We start from the raw sequence: 23,694 nt of genomic DNA, 5'->3' as shown, positions 1-23,694 counted from the left end.
TCTTGGGCATCTAGTAATGAAGGGGAACACAGCCTGAGGAGCACAATCCCTGGAAAAGTCAATTTTGTACATACCAGAGCCATTATCATTGGTAAGAATGGTGATTTCTTCTTCCATTTTTGTCTGTCTCTTAGAGAAATTAGAGCAAGGAATGGGGGGAAAAAGGGGACAAGGGAGAACATCCAAAGTAGCCTGCAAGTGCTAATAGCTACCACTGAGTGAACCACTTCATATGTTTTTAATGAGCAGAGAATGGTAGTGAACAGGATTATCTTAGTTTTTAATTTTTCAATGTTTGTTGCATAATTTTGATACATGCATAAGAAACACCTTGTTGGAAGAAAGTCTTTGTGATGTTTTGCTCTACTGAATCAAATGTTTTTTTATATTCAACAAAGGGTAGAATTTTGTATTTTCTGTCTCTTCCAGTCTATTGGGGCCTATTATGGAATATTGCTTTCAAAAAGTCCATCTGTTCCCTATTAATACCTTCCTGTATATATTATACTTGAAATATTTTACACAGGTGGAGAAATAAGCATGTTGATTGGTAGTTGCTGATATTCTTTTGGTCACAATTTTTGTTCTTAATAGAATGTAGTATTTTTTGACACCTTGTGACTTCCCCTCCTTATGATTTGATATTTCAATGTCCTCAGACATTGCTGCAATAGATCTCTATATAGCCTAGGTATAATACAGATGAGTTTCTTGGGTGATTGGGTTTTGGGGAAGAGTGCGAGACGATTGGGGTTAAGCGACTTGCCCAGGGTCACACAGTTAGTAAGTGTCTGAGGTCTGATTTGAACTCAGGTCCTCCTGACTCCAGGGCCACTGCTCTAGCCATTGTATCAACCAGCTACCCTTCTTTTGGTGTCCTTTAATGCTCTTTAAAAATAACCCCTCTATAAGCACATCTATGACTGTGATATTAAGAGTCCAAGTGTGGAGTTCTCCATTTCCTTTGATGATGAAAAGTTTGTTATAAAACCACCCAGAATTGTCATCTGAAATTTGAAAAAAAAATTATTGATTAGCTTACTTCCTCCCCCCCCATTTTTTAAAACATTGCTCTCATTCACTCAATGAAAAGAATACTAAATTTAGAATCAGAGGAACGTGCCTTAGCTCTACCACTTGGGCAAGTCACTTAATCACTATGGACTTCAGTTTCCTTAATATAAAGGCAGGGGGTTAAACTAGATGTCCTCAGATGTCCCTTCCAACTATAATTCTTTTCATTGCACTGGATTACTGATGAGCTGGGGAGTGTCTGCTCTACCAGGAAGGATCACCTATAGTCTGGCCACTCATGAAATTTCAAAAACAAAAACCTTTCCCAGCACAGTGATGGCCACAACTGTCAAGTCCATTGTAACCACATTTTTATTTATAGAACAAAAATTTCAATGTCTCTTAAACCTAAGTGTATACATAAGAAAAGAATCTGCAGGGGTTATGGATACAAGTTCTTAATGGTTTTTACTGAGTGGTTCCACCAGCCCTTCCAATTCTCAGCTTTGGTTAGTTGGATATCCTTTTCTTCCTTAATCTTGTTCAGGTCCAATTGTAATTTCTCCAAATATTTCTAGGGGTTAAAGCAGAGGAAAGAGCCCACATTAGGGAAATTGACATCTTCCCTTTTCAGTTTTCCCTCTCCTATCCCTGCCTTCTTGTTTCCCTAGCCTAGATCCTTTTCAGCAGGCAGCAAGCATGGGCACCTGAGGAAACCACTGCCCTACCCAACCTTCCTCTCAGTGCTTCTTTCTCTTTCAACCCCCCAATTAGACACTGAACTTCCATTCCCGCCCCCCACAGGAGGTAGCTCTACTCCAACCCTTGGGTCCTCTCCGTTCTTACCAGTGGTGGTGGGTCTGGTCCATCCAGTGGCTCCTTATGGCTTAATAGACCTAGCTGCTAATACCACTTGGATATGTAGGGAGTTACCAACTATAGTTATTCCTTCCATGTTGTGACTTTGCCCATCGTGATTTTGATATATTATGGGTTAGCATAAGAAATTAAATGGAAATTTCTGGGGAGTTTTGTGGAAGCTGCAGATGATAGGATAAGGACAACAGAAGACACAGAGTCTGTGATCAAATCCTTAACCCAAATTTTACAATAAGGCACTGTAAACACCCCATAAAAGAAAAAGAAAAAAATTCAGACTTCTCTAGTGTGATGGGAGGGCCAAAAATTTTACATAGATTTTGCAGATCCCAGGGCACCACACCCCTAACCCCCCACAATTTGGAAGGGATAAGTCTACAAACCTTCTGGGAAGATGGAGGCATACTAGGCCTTACAATTTGCCCTGCCACTATGCATTCCAGACCCCCAAGCATTGCCAACTAACTTAAAGATGGCACCCTAAGAAGCCTTGGGCCTTGCCATCTACCCTGCCATGTGGTCCTCGGGATCATAAAAAACCATTTTCTTTGCTTTGGCACTGCACTTTCCTATGTGTTGTCTCTGCTAATTAGAATGTGAGCAACTTGGGAGCAGGGACTGTCTTGTTTTTGTATCTCTAGTGTCTGGCATAGTGCTCACAGTCAGTTCTTTCTCTTTTATTCATTTGTCTAGCATTCACTGAACATCTTTTGTCTCATCTAAGCTCCCTGTAGGTTTTTGCAAAGTGCATGGAAGAGGCACTGCCTTTGTCAGAAGAATTTCTTTTTTTTCCCTCTGGTTTGAGAGTCTGGGTTGTTGAGTACAAAAAGCCCTTGATTTGGAGTTGGGAGATGGAGTTTGGAGGCCTAGTTCTGGCACTTCCTGGCAATGTGAATATAACTTTCTAAGCCCCAGGACTGTTGTGTAAGCTGGAAAACACTGTGTCCATGTTGTTGTCATCATTAACCTAAGGGCATATAGGAATAGTCAGAGGGAGTAGATTGTCTGGGGAGAGAGAGAAGTGAAGCCCATTGGAATATGTGAGAGTTCCATAAGCTTCCACTATTCCCTCATTTCTGCAGGATAGGATTTTCATCCTAGTACTGGGATGTTAATGGTGAGAGCATCTGTCCCACTTCCCACCATAAATGGCAGCTGACTATATTTTGGTTTTGCATATACTATAGTAGACAGCACTTGTGTTAGGTTTTCCTGATAACCTTTTGCAGGAATATGAAACACAAAGAAAATTTGCCTTGAAAGGGACCTACAGGAACCACCTGTTTTAGCCTCCTGCCTTTAAGCAAATTGACATCTAAGTCTAGTTATATCTAAACCAGAATTAATCAGACTCAACAAACTTTATAATTACTTACCTTATGAATTATTATTAGATATAATTATTATTATATAAGTTATATAAATAATATATAATTAATTCAAATTGCTGATTAAGATAGTTTGAGAGCAAGGGTTCTACCATCTATATTTCCATTATCACATCATCACCCACCTCCCATGGTTGAGGCAGTGCCCTGCTTATGATCTATATTGTTTACCCACTGATATCATCTTATATACATATCTTATATACAATGAACCCCACCATAAGCTCCCTGAGGTCAGGAATTATGTCTTAAGCATCTTTGGATTCTTTGTTGCAATTTTTTTCAGATCAATTTTGTTTTGATCTCCTTTAACATCTAGTTACAAACTGTTAAAATATTTGAATAAATACAAAAAAGAGGATATGTATAAAAACAAAAGAACAAAAACTCCAAAAAATCCCTACAGTAGAAAATTATGATATTGAATTATGAATGTAATTATGAATGATCATGCCTATAGCAGCACATTCTTCTTAGCTATCAGATGTTAAACACACACCCACACCCACACACACAAACCTATTCAGATAAACTTTTTATCAAGGTTGTACCAATGTTGGATTTCATTGTTTATCACATGTTAAAACAATGTATCTGAAAGCATGGCATAAAGGAAAAATGTCCAGTGATTACATAGTGAATCCACAATAGAAAGAGTAATGAAAAGAGTATTTTCAATTTACTCTTGAAAAATTAGTCAAGGGAGGGAAATCCAGCTCTCTGGCTTCAACTAGGTCAATAGCAGCTTACATTTGTCTCAAGGTTTATAAAGCACTACAAACGTATTTTCTGAGCAGATCCTTCACAAGAATCCTTTGAAGCAGAGAGTGTAGTTTGCACTCAGAGCAGGGACTGAACCCACCAGCTCTTCCTGTCTTTTACGTTATCTCTTTAGCCACTACATGGGGGGCACACCAGAGCCAGACACTACCTGCTCCTGAGACAGATTCTTAAATTTTCTGTGTGATTATTTATACCTCAGAAATCGAGAAATGCTACAAAACAGGCTTTGATTATTGTTTTGTTGATTGTCTAGACTTAAGAAAATGGAGGAAATGTTAACAATGCACGTTAAATTCAGAAATGTGTCATGTCTACATTTTTTCCCTTGAGAACCAGTTATTGACTAGCATATCACTCACTCTACCACACTGTATCTCTCTGTTATATGCATGTAGTTTATTTCCTTTGTAGTAAACTTGTCATAAATGTGTGATCTCAGGATGATTTAGCTCTAGCTACCTGCTTGGTATGCTTCTAGTTGGTCTATCCCCATGCGGTTCTGCTTGGGGCATGCAGATAAATGATTTGAGCTTACCTGATTGAGGAAAGGAAATTGTTCTTAACTGTCACCTCCTAGAATTCTTCACCTCCATCAAGCTTAACTCAGGTTCCACCTCCTGTGAGAAGCCTTCCCTATTGTCCCCTAGTTGTTAGTACAGTTATTCCCATTGAGACTTTTCCCATCAATATATTTTTTCAATATATCACAGGTTAGCAAAAGAAATTAAATGGCAATTTTTTAGGAGTTTTGTGGAAGCTGCAGAGAACATGGGAAGGCCAGAAGACAGCATAGAAAAAGTTCAGAAACTCAGAAAAGCATAAAAATGTGTATAGTATTATATAATATCAAAATAGTTTATCTTTTAATACTATAATAATCCAGACTTCTTTTCTGGTATGAAGGGAAGGACAAAATTTTTATGCATATTTCCAGATCACAGGGCCACCTTGCCCCTAACCCCACTATATGGAAGGGATAACTATAATTCCTCAAATTATCTTGTATTCGCTTCTCTGTTTAAAAGTTATCACTCTTAATCATTTACACATTACCCTTCTACCCCTCCAAGATCCTTAATCTGGTTTGTAGAATCAAAGAAAATTTCAGTTTCTTTTTCAAACAACTGCCCATTTTCCCACACTCACCGAATATACTGCATCTCTTGCTTCCACCAGTGCGTGGTGGCCCAGGGTACTTTTGGCAGTTATTATTGGAGGTGATGCTCTGATGTAAATTTTGTTGCTGATGGTGAATGATGTAGGGATAATTCCTGGCCACTTCCTGGGAACAAGAATACATTTAAAATACAGAGATAGGGGTAGCTAGGTGGCACAGTGAATAGAACACTGGCCCTGGAGTCAGGAGGACCTGAGTTCAAATCCTGTCTCAGACACTTGACACTTACTAGCCATGTGACCTTGGGTAAGTCACTTAATCCCAATTGCCCTGCCTTCCTCCCTCCAAAAAGCAAAATAAACAAAAAAATAAATGAAAAATACAGAGATGGCCTCTATTTTGAATTTCTCATCAGTGAGACCTAAAAATACAAACCTAATGTCCTCTGCAGTCACCATTTGTTTGTCCCTTTCTAAAAAAAATTTATAGTAAATTGGTTCATCCTTTCTAGAAAACAAGTTGGAACAAGGGAAGGAATGTTACTAAATTGCTCAAATCCTTTGACCCAGAGATTATACTATTAAGATGATAGCCCAAGGAGGTTATTGATAACAAGAAAAGAAACATTGCATGCATGTATGTGTTCATAGAAGCCTGATTTGTGACAACAAATGGAAACTACATGCCTGATGATTGAGGAAGAGTTGAATAAATTATTGTAAATTAATATAATGGAATATTGCTGATCCAAAAGACAAGCAAAGATGAACACAAAGAATTCAGAGAAATATGGGGAAACCTTTTTGAAGTGATATTGAATGAAGAAAACACAAATCAAAAGAATAAATATACCACCATAATTATACCAAACTATGACAATTACACCATAATTACACCAAACTATGACAATGTGGAGTGTCAATTAAGCTGCAGTCAAACACAGTGGTCAGTGTTAGAACCATAATGCCAAAGTTAACAGATACATGTCTATTATCTCTGTTATTTAATGATTTTTTCATGGAGCATATTTTATTTTTTAAACTAGCACATTTTTATTTAATGCATTCTATACACATAGCACTATTCTCAGTACTGTGAAATAAACAAAGAATTATAGGACCAAATCCCTTCCCTCAAATAGCTTAGAGAGATTACTAACATTTATATAGAGTTTTAAGATTAGCAAAATGTTTTTTTGGAGTGTATTTTTAAAGGGGTTTGTTTGCCTGTTTGTGGAGATGAGTCTATCATGTCAAAACAAACAACCCCCTAAGACAGCAATAAATTGATAAACAAACAACAATGATCAAAAAAGAAGCTAATGTCTATTCCTCAGGATTTTAAGGACAATGATTTATTTAGGCTAGGATAAGCAGGGCAACTGCCCTGGTAAAGGCCTGGGAAACAGTATCTTCTGACCCAGATGCCACTCTCAATTGTTTACAAAAACTGTTCATAAAATATAATCTGAATTCCTTAGCCTGATGGTTAAAGCCCTCCATAATCTTGCCCTAACCTACCTTTCCTGCCTAACACGATTTCCAACATGAATCCAGCATTGAAGACAGGCCAATCATACCATCTCTAGAAAGGGCCTTGCTCATTTTCATTTCCAGGTAATTGTTCATGCTGCGACTTTCTGGCCACTCCCCCCCTTACACACACACCAAGAATGTCATTCCTTCTGTTTTTCTAATGTTGTTAATTCTATAAGGCCCTGCTAAGGTCCCAGTACTCTATTCAACATCTGGCATATGAAAAAAGGGCTTTTGTATTTTTTTTTTGCCCAAAGGCCCCTACAGCTGTATCCCAGCTTTTGCTACGTGATTGGTCCATCTTTTTTATGTTATCTGACAGATGACAATTGTCCCCTGTGAAATTTTTGTGTAGCACAAGTCTTCCTTTGCAATGTTATCTGGGGTGAGCCTCAGTTTCCATCTTCAGAGAACTACCAGGATTTCATGGTTCATAGTCATATAAACACCAGAATGTTGGTAGAACATTGTTATTAAAAGATGAACATTATTGATTGGGGAATTGCTAAACGTATCATTGTTCATGAAGGTAAAGGAATATTACTGTGCCATAAGAAATGATGAATATGGAGAACATGGAAGATTTAGATGAACTGAGATAAAATGAGATAAGCTGAGCCAGGACAACAGTCCCAGTGACTAAAATAATATAAATGGGAAGAGGCAGCAGAATGAAGACCATTCCAAAGTGAAATCAAACACCATGTAAGTGTAATAATTAAGCCCGGTCTGAAAAAAAGATGAGAAAATGCTCCTCCCTTCCTTTCCTTGAGGAGGTGGGGCACTAAGACTGTTGGTTAGATTTGCCAAACTGCCCTTTTTTCACCCTCTTGTTTTTAAATTGTTATAAGGCAAAAAATGACCTAAGCATATACAGTTCAGTTTTTATATGGCCCACAAGCTAAGAATTAAAAAATACAATTAAGTTGTTCTAAAAATACAATAAAAACAATTAAAAAGTTAAAAACCAAACATTTTAATCCGACAAAAAAAAAAAAGAGCCAGGTGGGCTGAATTTGGCTCTTTAGCTTACCCTTGTTATAAAAGATGGCTGGGGGGAGTTGAGTAAGGGTGATATTAATTTTTTTCAATATAAGGAGGATCTGGAATATGTGCAGAATGCCTGGGATGTTGTTACTCCACTTGCAGAGGCAAGCAAGCTGTTTCTAGAAGAATCATAAAGGTAGTATCTTGGAAAGAGCGCGTAGCATGTTTTTGTATGTGGACATTCTGTAACTAGATTAGGTCTGCTAACTAGATGGGGAAGAGAAGACTTTCAAAAAGACCTATCAGCCTTTTGGCGGATCAGCATCGGGCACTTTCTCTTCTTCATTAATTCTTGGGATAAACTCGAGTGACTTTTTTTTTTCACAGAGCCCAGTGAGAGATGATACTGTAAAGAGAAAGGTTCCTGGAGGCTTCTTTCCCCTCTGAGGCCATCTGGCCCTTGCCTTCTGCCTTTTTTTTTCTGTTCTAGATTAAGGGAGTGAAATTTCCACAACCTTGTAAGTTCAAAAGGTCCAGAGTGCACCTTGGTATCCCAATATTCCAGAGCCCAAACAGCAGCAGTGTCCCAAGGAGTGGTCTCCAGGATTGACCTTTGATCCAGTAGTCTGGCTACATTTGTGCATGAATTCAGTGGGACCAATGTTACATAGGAACTAAGATAAATTGAGTTTATTGCTCTCTTTCCAGCCTTCCTCCACTCAAGTGAGATGCTTATAGGGGAGCTCATGCCCTGGAAGCATTCGGGAAAACTGTTTATACAGTTATCCCTTCCACATCTCAACTTTACCCATCTCAGTTTCAATATATAGAGGGTCGGCATAAGAAATTAAATGGGAATTTTTGGAGAGTTTTTTGGAAACCACAAATGACATACAAAGACAATACAGAAAAAGTTAAGAAATGTATAAAATACATGTGTAGTATAATATAATATCAATATATTTTATCTTTTAAGGTACTATAAATACCCCTTAAAACAAAAAGAAATAATTCAGACTTCTTCTCTGATATGAAGGGAGGGCCAAAAAGTTTTATCTGATCTTTTTCCAGATCTCAGGGGCTCTGAGCCTCTAACCCGTGCAAAGTGGAAGGGATAACATGCTATGTTTTTGCTGTATCTTTGAAGTAAATGTGCCTGCATCAAAGAGGATACTGTGCTCCATGAGCAAAGCGGGATTATAGTAGCTCAAAAGAAACGTGATATGTCCAAATTTAGAGACGTCTCTACTCCAAATGTCCATATGGATTATCTGTGCCTGACTTGTGGTAGAGGCTTCCGAGTTTGTATTGGTCTGACAGGCCACAGTCAGATACACTGTACCTTGACCCTAAGACAGTGAGATTAAAGGATAACAAACAAACCTTCTGTAAAAGCTAATTGTTATTAAGTAGTTAAATGGAACTGGGATATTAGTCACTGGCCCCTAATGGTGGAACACAGCTGGTAGGGGTTTAAGCCAAAGGCTAAATAGAAAAGAGATGCCCCAATCCCTTAGGGTGAGCTAGAACCCTGAGGTTAAGATGGAGTCTTCTTAGCCTTATGATAAGAGAGGCTAAGTTCACTTCCTACAAAAAAGATGGGTCTTTATTTCAGCTATAAATTTGGGTTCATTAAAACTATAATTTCCTAAAGGAGATTTAGTTTTTCCTGTTGTTCAACCCTAAATTCAGTTTATAGTCAACTGTAGTATCTGTCCAAAATTAATTAATGGCTCTACAGTTTGTCCAGGCAACTCCACATTTCCTGGACAGCAAGCATTCTTTATTCACTTCTTAGCACATAGTAGGTACTTAATCAGTGCTGGTGGATTATTGTATGGATGGCCAAGCCAAATTCTTCTGAGTGATTATTAAGAAGGTTCTTAATGCAGTCAGCATAATGTCATCCTTAAAGGGGAGCCTCTGAGGGATGGCTAGATGGCACAGTCAAAAGAGCACTGGCCCTGGAGTCAGGAGGACCTGAGTTCAAATCTGGCCTCAGACACTTGACACACTTACTAGCAGTGTGACTTTGGGCAAGTCACTTAACCCCAATTGCCCTCCAAAAAGCAGAAAAAAAAGAGGAGCCTCTGGAGAACTTCACCATCTACAGGGAATCACTCTTCTAAATTTGGACTCTTTGCTAGACATTCATGGTAGTAGCTATGCCCTTGGTGAGCATAGGCTTCCCCATCTTATAGTTTCGCTAGAGATTAATACTCAGCAGCTCATTGAACAATATTTTATCTCTGTTGTTACATCTTTCCCACAAACTTTGTATGATTTTGATGTATGCCAAGGTGATGATTCATTGTGGGGAAAGCCTTTCGGATGGCATTTTGTTCTAACAAATTAAATGCATTTTTCCAGTCATCAAAATGGTAACAACAGTGGGAACCTGTATCCTCTCTACTTTTTAGTCCATTGTACAGCTGTAAAGGTGTGGTCTGCTGTCTAATTTTGCTTGAGAAAGAGCCTATTTCTTCTCAGAGGTTAATTAAGGCATTTGTAAAGATGATTCTCATAAAAAAAATCCGTTGGAAAATACGTGTCAGGTGGTTCAAAGTCTGCGAGTCTCGTTTCTGGATACACCTCCACATGAAAGGCAGGATACTGAAATAGATGACTTGAGACACAGGGCAAAAGCTTTGTGGTTTACAGTAGCCCACCTGGCCTTTGTTGTTCTGGCCTCATCTGTGCTTGTTTGCTTGGTGACACACAGAGGACGGAGCGAGGCTGGAGTGCTAAGCAAAGCCACGGTGCCTCTTTTCGAGCGGCCCTGGCCACTCCCCTCAACACCCTCCCCTCCACGGAGTACCAAGATTTACAGAATTGCTTGGGACAATGAGACCTTAAAAGGCTTGCCTGAGATCTCTGTCAGTATGTGTTGGAGGCAGCCCTTGAACCCAGACTCCATAGCCCTAACCATGAGATACCACCGTGCCTGCTCAGTGCTGCCTTTTACATAGCCATGGCATTGCAATCAAACTGCTTATGGGGAAAAATGTTTCAAAAACTACATCAAATGAGAAATAATAACTGCCATTTATTAAGGTTTGGAAAGCACTTTGCATAAATTATCCCATTTGATCCCTCATAACAATCCTGTGAGGGAGGTGCTATTATTTCCCCCATTTTACAGATGAGGAAACTGAGGCCCAGAGAAGTCAAGTGATTTACCCAGGGTCACATAGTATCTATGAGTAGATCTGAACTCAGTTCTCCCAGCACACTATGCCCTATGAGATCTAGTTGCCTCTTGGATATTAAGAATAAATTTAAAAAGCAATGAGTTCATAGACTTAGGAGCTGCAAGGAACCTTAGAAGCCACTGCATCAAACATCCTCATTTCAGGAGGAGATGGACTTCATATTTACCTGGAGAGGTTTATACAAACTGATGCTGAGTGAGAAGAGCAGAACCAGGAGAAATTTGTACACAATTACAGACACAACATATGTGTGACGACCAACTTTGATAGACTGGACTCTTCTCAGCATGCAAGGTTATAAGAAAACTCCAAAAAACTCATGATGGAGATGTCTACATCCAGAGAAAGAACTAAAAAGAACTGAGTTTAAATCCAGATTGAAGCAAATTACCTGCTTTTTTTTCTTTTTCTTGTTTGGTTTTGTTTCCTCTTTCCCACTGTTGATTCCATCTGATACAGTCCTTTTTTATAACCTGACTAATGTCTAATGTGAAAGTATTTGCAGATCCTATACGTGACTGTATGTGGCCATGGAGGGGAGGGGGAGAGGGAGACAAAATTTGAAACTCGAGGAATTGTGGAACTGAATCTTGTAAACTAAAAGTAACCAAACAAATTAATAAAGACCAAAAAATTAGAAAATAAATAAATTTTTAAAAAAACCATCCTTATTTCACAGATGAAGAAATTGATGCTAGGAGCATTTAGGTGGCTTGGCCGAGGTCCCACAGAGTTCGGTGAGGGAGAACTAGGCCTTTATGGTTCTGGCCTTGTCTGTGTCTATTTGCATGGTGAGTAATGCTGGAATGCTAAGCAAAGCCTGGGATATGCACGAAGGTTTCTGGCTCCAAAGCCAACCTTCTTCCCACTGCAGCAGTGATGAAGACTGAAAGCTTTGCTGGCTAAGCTTGCCCAGTTATCCCCCTTTGGGCCAGGATAACTAAAGAACAGTATAACTAAACACTGGTTTTCCTCTATTCACTGAAGATAGCATTCAGGTGAGAAACAAGTATTTTCCAATACCTTAATCAAGGCAGGGTTAGTCAGTGGCCAGCCCAGCTGAAAAGCCAGAAAGTGCTGGTGCAGCTGGGAGGAAAGAGGGAAAGGGTCAGAAACAGCTGAGGAGGCAGATCCTTTCTCACAGGGAGAAATTTGAGGTTTTTTGTCCCATCCCCTCTTCTGACTATATGCTGATTAGGCATGTGCCGAATGATGAACAAACCTGGTGATTTGTTACAGGAATTTTTAATTTTCCCTTTTTATTATTTGGGACTCAGGGACATTCCTCTTGCAATTTTTGGTTAATTCAAGGTCAGTCTTAATCATAACCTCATCTAAACAGAGGCTGTCCTACGGGATGTAGAAATTTACTTAACAGCCTTGGGTATTCCTTAGATAAGAGGCCAAAGGAGGAATCTCAGCTGTCCCTGACTCCTTATGTTTGCTGTTGTTTAGTCATATCCAACTCTTCCTCACCCCATTTGGGGTTTTCTTTTTTTTTTTTTTTTCCATTTTTCAAATGCTTTATTAACTTCTGATTTACATCATTCATTTCTGCCAGATTTTGAGTTACAAATTTTCTCCCCATTTTCCCCCTACCCACCACCCCAAAATAGAAGTCCCATAGGATATCCCCTCCTCCAATCTGCTCTCTCCCATATCTTCTCCCATACCCCCTTCGACTTTTCCAGTAAGGCATGGTGGATCTCTATGCCCCAATGCCTGTATAACTTATTTCCCAATTACATGTAAAATAGTATTAATAATAGTATATATGTATATATATATATATATATATATATTTTTTTTTTTTTTTTTAAACATTTGATTTTAAAACTTTGAATTCCAGATTCATTCCCTTCTTCCCTTGTCACCCACGCTTACTGGGAAGATAAACAATTCAGTATAGGTTGTACATATGTAGCTAATGCAAAACATTACCATAGCAGATATATTGTAAAAGACTGACCATATTTCCCTCCCTCCTATCCCATGTCCCACTTGTTCTATTCTCTCCTTTGATCCCGTCCCTTTTCAAAAGTGGGTGTTTCCAACATCCCTCCCCCCAGGCTGCCCTCCCTTCCATTGTCCCCCTTCTCATCCTCTTCCCCCCCTACTCTCTTGTAGGGTGAGATACCCTATTTAGTGTGTATGTCATTCCCTCCCCGGGCCAAATTCAATGAGAATAAGGTTGGCCCATTCCCTTTTGCCTTCCTATTCTTCCCCTCTATTGTAACCATTTCCCCTTGCCTCTTCTATATGAGATAGTTTACCCCATTCTGTCTCTCCTCATCTTCTCTCATTATAGTCCTCTCTCATCTCTTGATTTCACCTTTTAAGTATCATCCCTTCCTACTAAATTGGTCCTTGCCCTCTATGTATACCATGAATACAGGGCCCATCTCTGCTACCAGACAGGGGAGCTTCGTCCCAAATGCTGGGGTTTTCTCAGCTGCTGAAGTTATTAGTTGGGTGCCCTCTCTGAAGCCTCCACATGCTCTGGCAAGCTGGTCACAACCCAGGACCTCCACCTTAGACCGCAATCCAGATCCAAGAAGGTTAAAGCAACAGCGATTACCCCTCAGACTGGTGCTTGGTCCCCCTACACTCTGCAGGCCAGGAACTGAAGGTGACATGGGGCGGGGGCTGCGCTGCAGCCCTCAGTGGCTTCTCACCCCAGGGGCAAAGGCCAACCACACTCCCAACTACTGGGTCCCAAAGTCCACACTGCACTGACCTCTCACTTTGTCCTTAGCATCTATGTGTTGATAATTCTGGATCACCACAGCTGCTGGTCATCTGGAATCCCTTCAGCCAGCCGATGGTTGGTCAGGCCTGCCCTGGGACTAAAACCTCGATGTGGGGCTGGGCTTGGCTCCCAGAGCACTGCGCTGGCTGATTCCTGCTGGCCTGCCAGGCTGTCCTCAGAGGGAGGTTACCTTCTCTGTGTCATTTTATGGGTTCTGTTGCTCCAAAGTTTGTTTAGAGTTCCCTTTTACATGAACTCGAGGTGGTGGGAGCCAGAGCTGCATGGAGTTCCTGTTTCTACTCCACCATCTTGACTCTGCCCCCCATTTGGGATTTTCTTGGCAAAGATCCTGGAGTGGTTCACCATTTCCTTCTCCAGCTCATTTTACAAATGAGGAAACTGAGGCATATAGGGGTAAGTGACTTGCTTAAGGTCACATAGCTAAGTGTCTAATCCTGGATTTGAATTTAGGACCTCCTGACTCCAGACCTGGCACTCTACCCACTTTACCACCTAGCTGCCCTGACTCCTTGGCAACATGTAAATTGTAGGCTCCATCAGCCTATTGTGCATTCTCTAAATGCAATTTAATATGTAACCTGACTTACCGTGTTTCCCCGATAATAAGACACTGTCTTATTATTTTTTTTGGACAGAAAAACACCAGAGGGCTTATTTTCAGTGGAGGGCTTATTTTAATGAACATTGACAGCAATTTTAATAAACAGGTAAATGTGAACAAAAAAATATACCTTTATTCAATAAGCAAATCACTGGAGAAGAACAGGATGACGCGCTCACTGCAGCAGCTCTGATTGGATGCAGCTCGGAGCGCGGCCTGCATTTCACGGGAGGGGAGGGGCGGTGCATACAGAGGGTACCGTAATGTAGCGTGTAGCACAGGGGATCACCTTCACTACAGTAGCAATCTCAATAGGGCTTATTTTCGGGGGAGGGCTTATTTTAGAGGAATCTTACACAGTAAGGGGAGGGCTTATTTTCGGGATAGGTCTTATTATCGGGGAAACACGGTAGTTTACACACAGAGTTTGTTTGATGAAATTTGTTTCCTTAGGGAATGTATGAAGTTATGACTCTGTTTAACTAAATTTGTTCAAATTGGGATTATATGGGATTATGGATCTGTCTTCTCTTTAACTTTTGGCCTGAGAGTAATGTACATGAACTCAAAATGTAAATGAATCATTTCTCTGTCATTTTACAAGCAAAATAAAAAACCTTGTTAGAATCCTAATAAATTGTTGAGGTTTTCTCTGAGGCCTAAACCTATGCTTGAGCATAACAATAAAACTATGTTTTAACCCCTATAATTTCTGAGTTCTGGTAAATATGTATTTAGTAGCAGTTACCCATGAACTCAGAGAGGAGATATTTCTCCCATAACAAGGTGATACTATACTTCCAATATATGCCTAAAAACTGTCTTCAAGGAACTGAAGTCCTACTGCTGAAGCCACTCCTGTTACAATTGTGTCACACTAAAGACAGACTTCATCATCAACACTGTTAGGCTTCCACAAGATCCACAAGTCAAGCTGGACTGCTTTATGAAATATTTAAATTGTTAAGTGTTCACTGAATGCATATTATGAGCTTGGTTAGCCCTGGACTGACTGCTATCCCACTATGGGATGTATAGCCCAAGTATTTCCCCCAACTGGAAGCAATCATACCATCATCTACTCCCAGTGTGCTTGAGGAGTAGTCTTCTTTTATGCTTAGAAAAACAATAAACTTTCATTAGATGCCTTTCTGTGTGCATAGCACTCTGCTAGTTCCTGTGGGAGATGAAGGTTAGATAAGAGATGGGCCCTGTATTCATGGAGTCTGATGTCAAAGGAGGAGGACAGGACAGTGGGCAGCTAAGACACAACCACGGACAAGTTAATGAATTAGACAATTAAACAAAAGCATTAAAGGGCAAAACAAAGTGCTGTGGGGGTCTGATAAGGAAAGTTCTTGTTTATGGCAGAGATTTACAGTCACAGAATGTTAGAATTAGGAGGAATCCCTCCATTTTATGGAAGAGAAGGGATGTCAGGATTTGCCCATTAGATTGTAAGCTCCTTGAGGGCAGAGACTGTCTTTTGTCTTTGTTTGTATCTCTAACACTTAGCTCAGTGCCTGGCACACAGTAAGTTTATTAATTGATTGGAGTCACAGGATCATAGATTTAGAGCTAAAAATGCCCATTGGAGGTCAGTCAGTAAACGTTTATGAAGCACTACTTATGTGCCAGGTTTTATCCTAAGCTCTGGGCAAACAAAGAGAAAAATGAAATTGTCTCCTGCTCTCTAGGAACTTACAGTCAGTTGGCAGAAAATGACTGAGGTTCGGGAGAATGAACTTTTTTCTCATTCCCTGAATAACCCTAACATATTTATTGACTACAAAGTCATGTTGGAAGGGAAGGCGCCAGCAGCTGAAGAGTCAGGAAAGGTTCCATGTAGAAAGTGGCACTTGATCTGAATATAGAAGGAAACCAAAAGGCAGAAGTGATGAGGGACTTCTTTCCATACATGGTGGAAAGTCAGTGCTCAGGCATGGAGATGGGAGACTGCATACTGTGTATGTGAAACAGTTTGTCTGGACTGTAGAGCATGGGGAGAGGAATACCATGTAAGAAGTCTGGGAAGATCAGCTGGTCCTTTGACAAAGAAGGGAAGGGAGGAATGGGGAGGTTGTGACTCATCTCTGATCACACAGGTAACAATAGCAGAGCAGGGATCCAAACCCAGGTCTGCCAAGGCTTATTCAAGTGCTTATTCCACAGCACGTTGCAAGATAGAAGAAGAAAAAAGAATGTAGCAGCTGTATTTCTGACCTACATATGTGTCTGATGTGGTACAGTCCCAGAAATTTGGAATACAATTCTGGGAGTTCCCAGTAATAAGATATTTTTCACTTAGATTCAGTTCCAGAACAGGGAAGATCAACTGAATTATAGCTGTGTGCAAGACAAAGAGGGAGCCAGTAGTATGACAGCTGAACACTGCGTTTGGAGTTAGAAAGACCTGAATTCAGATCTTCACTTCTTCTGTAGACCAATCAATCAAATAAGCAGGTCATGTGATAATAATCTAGCCCATTCTTTTCCTTCTATTTAATTCTGGGCCCAAATAATTATCCATACATATTACATATGTAATATGTGACATATCATGTATAATAAAATCTATATTATGAAGGCACAATAAATGACATATTATGCCACTAGAAGAAAATGAATCCTTTATACATAATATATTGCATAATATACTATATTATACATGCAATAGCTGTAATATATTATATGTCAACACAATAAATGACTATGTCAGGGTGATATATCACTTATTATGCTGATAGGATAATGTCATTTATTGTACTGGAGGGATAATTTATTTTACTGACGTAATATGTCATTTATTTGGTTCAGTGCTGGGCCTGAAGTCAGGAGGACTTGCTGACACTTGCTAGCTGTGTGACCCTGGGCACGTCACTTAACTCTGCTTCAGTTTCCTCATCTGTAAAATGAACTGGAGAAGGACATAGCAGACCACTCCAGTATCTTTTGCCAAGAAAACCCCAAATGGGAGTCACAAAGAGTTGAACCCAAATGAAACAACTGAACAACAAAAATTATGTACCTAAACTAGTATAGAAATAAGATGTTAGAGATCAACATATCAAATGTTGCACATGTGTGACATATGCATACAATATGATATATCACATTATTTTATATTATATATGTTCTGATGGACTTGTTATTTTGTCCATCTGATAGTGTGTTATCACCTGGGCAATAACTGTCTTTCTTCATCCTGCTTTTTTCAAAAATGGTGATTATAAGCCCAAACTCATTTGATGGACCATGATGTCACTGAGGAGCCCCCATAGCTTCACGGGGCTTTGCAATCAGCAGAGAGTCCTCTTCAAATAGCCAAGGACCTCACCATTGTGGGTAACCCAATGGAGAGATCCATGTCAGGTATAAGTAGGCAGCAATTTATTATTTGCACGCAAGAAATGGCCTAAAGGAATAGTTAAAGGATTTGAAAGTTTGTTGGTGGGATACTCCCTTCAACAATACAACTCATCATTTTTCTCTAACTTAGTAATAGCTAACATCTATAGAATGCTTTAAAATTTTCGAAGTGTTTTACATATATTTTTTCATTTTATTTGTATTGTGCATAAATGACTTCTGGGATGAGGACTAGACATGTGATTTCATTAACATCAGGAACTCTCAGGTGAAGAGAGCCTCTGCCAAAGCTGGTTGGCACTTTCTCTGCAATTACAGCCTCAGAGTCTCCTAGAGATATAGAAGGTTAAGTGGTTTGTTCACATTCACACAGTCAGTAGTATCAGAGCCAGGCCTTCCTGGCCTCAAGGCTAGTTCTCTATCCACTATGCCATCCATGTTGCCACTGAAATCTTTAAAACATCATGCCAAGATTAGCTATTATTCTTACTGGGCATTTTTCATCATTAGATCTAATAACTGAGTTTGCCTCAGATGTATACTAGTTGTGTGACCCTAGATTTAGTCTCTCTGCACTTTAGTCTTCTCATCTGTAAAATAGGGACAGTAATAGTCCTAACTCTCAGTGTGGTTGTGCGAATCAAATGAAATAATACATGCCAAGTGTTTTATAAACTTTAAAGTATTATATAAATGGTAGCTATCATTATCTGCAAAGTGAGGATAATTATAGCACTTCCCTCACAGAGTGGCCATGAGGCTAAAATGAGATGTTTCAAAAAGTGTTTTATAAACTTTAAAAATTATTTTAAAATTGTTATTACTGGTCTACCCAGTAAATCAGGGGTTCTTAGAGTTCATGAACTTTGCTTTAAAATATTATGTTTTGAAATAATTGGTTTTCCTATGTCTTTTATTTTATGTATAGCATTTGCTTTGCTGGCCCCCACTGCCCGAAGGCCAGTATTTTACATTTCCCTGTTCCCTGAGTGAAAAGGAAAAGTGCTCATGACTTACTTGTTCCCTCGTTCACCTTGTGGCTTTTCTTTCTCTTCTTCCAAGGGAAGTCCAGCAACTTTTCGACGCATTAAGACAGATGATTTTTGCCTGGCTGGCTCCGTTTCTGGGACAAAGAAAAGCGATGAGATGACACCATGAAATTATTTAGGTAGAATGGAAGAGGCACTAAGATCATTAACTCTATCCTCTCCAAAGACCTGAATTTAGGCCATAGCTTTGTGTGACCTGAGGTAAGGTGCTTTGCCTCTCTGAACCTCAGTTTTCTCCTTCGTAACATGGGTGTTGTAATATTTGTGCTTTGCTTTTGCTGTTGCTGTTAACCTTAATACATTTTGGAAAAGTGAGTTTTGATGGCAGTGGTGACGATTTGAGCTCAATTCCCACTGCTCATGCACTTACTTGGTGTGACTTTGGAAAACTCCCCTTGGTTCTCTGGACCTCAGTTTCCTCATTTGCAAAATGAAGGGTTGGAATAGAGTGTTAAGATCCTTTTCAGGCCCAGGCCTCTCCTTCTGCTGACTAGGGAGCCCTGGTGAGGAGAAATGTTCTCAGACTAACCTTGCCTGGTCCCTGAAACAGTAGGCCCTCATTGGCTAGGAGACAGCTTCCTCATGGAATGTGGTGGGTCAGGTATGTATCTCTGGCCTGTGATAGTAATGGCAATTAAAGATTCCCCTGTATTGGCTTGGTTTTCAAACTGATTGTGTTAAAACCCAGAGCTTGTTAATCCCACCTGTGGGATGGACTTGTTGATGTGAAAAGAAAGTCCTGAACTGGGAGGAGCTGGTGACTTAGATTTGGAGAGACAGGAGAGAGGAGGCAGAAGAACTTTTTGGAAGCAGCACCTCGTGGAGGCAGAGAGAGACTGAGAGGATTGTTGAGTGCCTCTTTGAATTGCCCTGGACTTTTGAGACCTTCCCCCAGAGCTGCCAAGGACTGAGGAGACATGGCTGTTTTGCTGGTACTTTGTCTGTCTGTTTTGATGTTGTTTTGCCAGATTTGTCCACTGGTGAAAGACAGTCCTTTTGTTGAAGAAGTTCTGGAACCTGGCTGTTGGCTAAGAGCTCCTGAGACTGTCCTGCAGACAGAGAGTGAATACTGTCCACTGGTGAAGGACAGTGCTGTTATTGCAGGGGTCTTTGGAACCTTTCTGTTGGTTTAGAAGCCCTGAAGAAGGATTTTCTTATTGTATCTTTACAGAAATCCTGGGAGAGGGTTTTGCTAATGTTTTCAGGGGTTCTAGGACTGTTCTACAGACAGAGGATGAATTAATGAAGAGACTGGCAATGTATCTTGTGGCTTTGCTAAGCCTTGTCTCCCCAGGAACCAAGATTGCTGAGAACTTGCCTTGTGTCAAGATGAAGAAAAGACCTCCATTTGGGTATTAAGTGCTGTGCTTAAACTTGATGTAACTCTGGGGTAGATTCAATTGTGATCCAGGGGTGGGGAACTTTTGACCTCTTTGTGCTCTGTGATTGAACAAATGAAGGTATTTTACTTATGTTTGGAAACTAATCTCCATTTGAGAAGAGGGGCTTTGTGGTGGACTAAATGAAGGTACAGCCTAGGGGTAGAGTAGTATTTAGAACAGGGACTTTGTAATTGATTGAATGAATGGAAGGTCCTGGGGTGGGGTAGTACTTGGAGATTATTTAATCACCCTTAGTAAATGCTGTATTTTGAATGATGTCATATTTTGATCTTCTCTGTTCTTGGTTGGTCACTGAATAAAATGGAGAGCACCTATGCTGGTATTTTGAACCTTGGGAAGTTGCCTTTCCTTGGCATTACATTACATTACATGGCCTTGGGCTCCGACCAAGGGAAATTTCTAAAGGAACACAATTACAAGGTGGCCTTCATTATACTGTTGTTTGATCAGTGCAATGAAGCGATGAAGGGGATGAAGAAAAATGGGCTGAACAATAACACTGTGCTTCCCTGACACATCTCCCGGATTGCCTCAGTCATCCAGATAGCAGGTACCAGGTGCTCCTTCGGTATGAAGGCTTTAAGACCCAACCACGATTTTTTGTGCATCCTGGGCACTGTGGATGTGTGCCCACCAGCTGATGCATAATCAATGACAAAGTCTTGGGGTCCCCCGCAGACCATTCATGCAAAATACACAGACTAGAGAAGTTGCCTTATGAAGCAGATGGTGGGAGGCAGGACTCTCCTGGTGGATTTTCATGAGATGTCAGAAAGCATTAAATACTCCTTCCATCAAAATATGTGAGAAGAGGTGGTGGACAAAACACATGTTTCCAGGACATAAACATCCAGGGTAGACATTGTGTTGAGGAAGGGAGACTGCAGCTGCTCTGTGGGGATGGGGATTGGTGACAATGAATTCTGGTGCCACATGTGGAGTCTCCACATCCATCCCAAGGGCTGGTTCCACTATGCTGGCCATAACATCAAGAAACCAGAGAGGCAAGGTGAAATTAGCAGCCACCCAAACTTTCAGAAGATCTTCTGCGACACCATCTACCACCTCTTCAAGAAGGTGCAAGCTGTCTACATGGAAGGCCTTGGGTGCAAAGAAGAGATGAGGCTGAAAGCCACTGAGCCACTGAACCATGGCCACTGTCTACAAGGTTCTCCTGGATGACTTCCTGAGGATTTACATTGACAGCTCCACTTCTATGGATGGCTCAGACTGTCACATGCCATCTTAACAGCTACCTTCTGCCAGAAGAGCTCTGCTGACCTTACACCACTGAAAAGGTATGACTCGTACCTCCAAATGAGCAGAAGGAACTTGAATCCTTCTTTCACATATGGGTGCCCTTCATATATCAGACCATCATTCACTAGGCTGCCAGTTGTCTTAGTTCTTCAACCTTCCTCCCTCTCAGGAGATGTGTCCAAATGTGATCAGACCAATGCAGAATCCTCTGGATGCTATGCTTTGGGAATCTTTGCAGCCAACTTAACTCAAACCCCATGGCCTTTCCTCATGAACAGCATGCTATTGAGCAGTTCTGCACATGTGAAGGAGATTTTCTGAACCCAAACCCAATGCTTCACATTTGTCCCTGTTGTTTTCATCTTATTAGTGGCTAACTGGGATCTGGATCCTTTGGAATTCTGGCTCTGTCATCCAACTATCCATCCCTCTCAGCTTCATAAGCTCTTTGTCTATTCAAAACTCTGATTTTGGGGAAGCTAGCCCGGAGTCAGGAGGACCTGAGTTCAGATCTGGCCTCAGACACTTAACACACACACACACACACACACACACACACAAAACCTAGCCATGTGACCTTGGGCAAGTTACTTAACCCCAATTGCCCTCCAAAAAGCAAAAAAAAACAAAAACAAAAACAAAACCCAACAAAAACAAAAACAAAACTCTGATTTTAAAAATTGATTAAAAAACAAAACCAGACACCCTGGGCAAGTCACTTACCCTTTGTCTGCTTCAGTTTCCTCAACTGTAAAGCAGGAATAATAACAGCACCAACCTCCCAGGGTTATTGTGAGAATCAAATGAGAATATTTGTAAAGCACATAGAGGTGCTTATTAAGGCTTGTCCCCTCCCTCTCACCCTGTGATGATTATCACAGCACATGAAGATTTTTTTCCTTCTTCCTCTTATAGAGGAATAGAGGGAATAATTCCATAGGCATCAGAACTTCTGAAATATTGGAAATAAAAGGACTTTATCTTATTTTGGAGGAACAATTGTCAAACTCCTAAAATCCAGCCTCCTTGATGAGAAAAATAGTGCAAAATTTCCTAAAATGGGAGTAGAGAAACCCAGGTTCTTCTAGGGTCAGATCTGCCAAAAATTCCACAGGAAACTGGGTGTATCTCTTCCCTTTGCCGGGCCTCGGTTTCTCTATTTTTAGAATTAGTCAGGTTGGTCTCTAAGGTCTTTTCCACCTCTGACATCTCTTCTGGTTCTGATACTCTCTGTTCTAAAGGTTATTCCAGCATTGGGATTTCCATAACTTGACACAGTCTTTGCTGGCTTGTTATGACCTTCCTCTCACTGCACTTGGGATAACCAGATTTATGTAGTCTTGAGTTCAACATCTATGACAAGCACTTTAGAAATGGCCCTCTGGAGGTGCTTAATGTTTGTTGAACAGAAATTTCCCTCACTACCCTCATCCTCACCTACCTCTGTCAATGGGTATTTTTCCAGTCCTGGACACATTCATACCACATTTAAAAACTGGAAAAACTTGGGGGCAGCGTGTCAACACTAAAGTTGAACAAGATTAAGAAAAGAATGATAACCAAAAAAAGAACCAACATTTCCCATCCCACCCCCAACCCCTTTGCCCTAGAAACTTTAACCACTACAGTTACAGGGAAGGGCCCCTTACTCGCTGCTTGGACATCTTCAACCGTGGGGATTTCATCCAGCTGCTGAAGGAATTTCTCAGTCAAGAGGATCAAAGAGCTTATAAATTTCCGGGCACATTTCTTGGCACTTTCCTAGAGAGAATGTGGAAATGATCAGACTTGGGATATCAGAATAGGAAGGTACTTACTTCCATGCATCTGAAGATGTCTTTGTTGGTGGGTTGTAAGCATTTTACCTTTTTTGGGAGGGTGGGTTAGGGAGGGAAGAGGGAAAAGAGTGAGGATATGAGCTAGATCTATTGAGAGTTAATAAAATGATGTCCTAATTCATGCAGAGGATCATATGGCCAGAAACCCTGAGGGTCTTCCCCTCCCAGATCGATTTGTTGTTGTTGTTGGATGAGGTAAAGAGGCCACTCTCTACCTCATTTCTTACTGGCTTTAATCAATGAATGGGTGTTGCCTCAGTCAAACTGAGACCTGTTAAAGACCTTAGCTTGAAAAAGCCAAGGTCACCCAGTGCATCTTGGACCATCTCCAGTTGTCCTGATCTATATCTGGCCACTGGATCCATCTGGGTCCAGAAAGTGAGGTTGGTAACTTTGCACAGCCTTCCCTCACTTAAATTCAATTCACTTGCATGTCATGGCTTCACCTTCCTGATGTCATGGTTCTTTTTGAGAACAAAGCAAAAGGGG

At 40.5% G+C, this 23,694-nt stretch overlaps 1 protein-coding gene across 1 annotated transcript in view; it reads right to left on the bottom strand.

The window, feature by feature from the left end:
- Positions 1–1,368: 1,368 nt before the first annotated feature.
- The window catches only part of CCDC180 (coiled-coil domain containing 180), a 119,362-nt gene continuing 97,036 nt past the window's right edge, over positions 1,369–23,694 (bottom strand). The window contains exons 35-38 of the mRNA XM_069069269.1: positions 23,017–23,128; positions 18,673–18,778; positions 5,211–5,346; positions 1,369–1,588 (exon numbers count right to left, since the gene is read on the bottom strand). Of these exons, the coding sequence (XP_068925370.1) occupies positions 1,457–1,588; positions 5,211–5,346; positions 18,673–18,778; positions 23,017–23,128 (486 nt within the window). The 3' untranslated portion in view covers positions 1,369–1,456. The remainder of the gene's footprint in view (positions 1,589–5,210; positions 5,347–18,672; positions 18,779–23,016; positions 23,129–23,694) is intronic.

The sequence above is a fragment of the Petaurus breviceps genome, unplaced genomic scaffold, assembly GCF_028583685.1.
Source record: "Petaurus breviceps papuanus isolate PSGF00001 unplaced genomic scaffold, PetGlider_PUasm1.0 90779, whole genome shotgun sequence".
NCBI lineage: Eukaryota > Metazoa > Chordata > Mammalia > Diprotodontia > Petauridae > Petaurus > Petaurus breviceps.
This window is presented reverse-complemented; position numbering and strand designations above follow the sequence as displayed.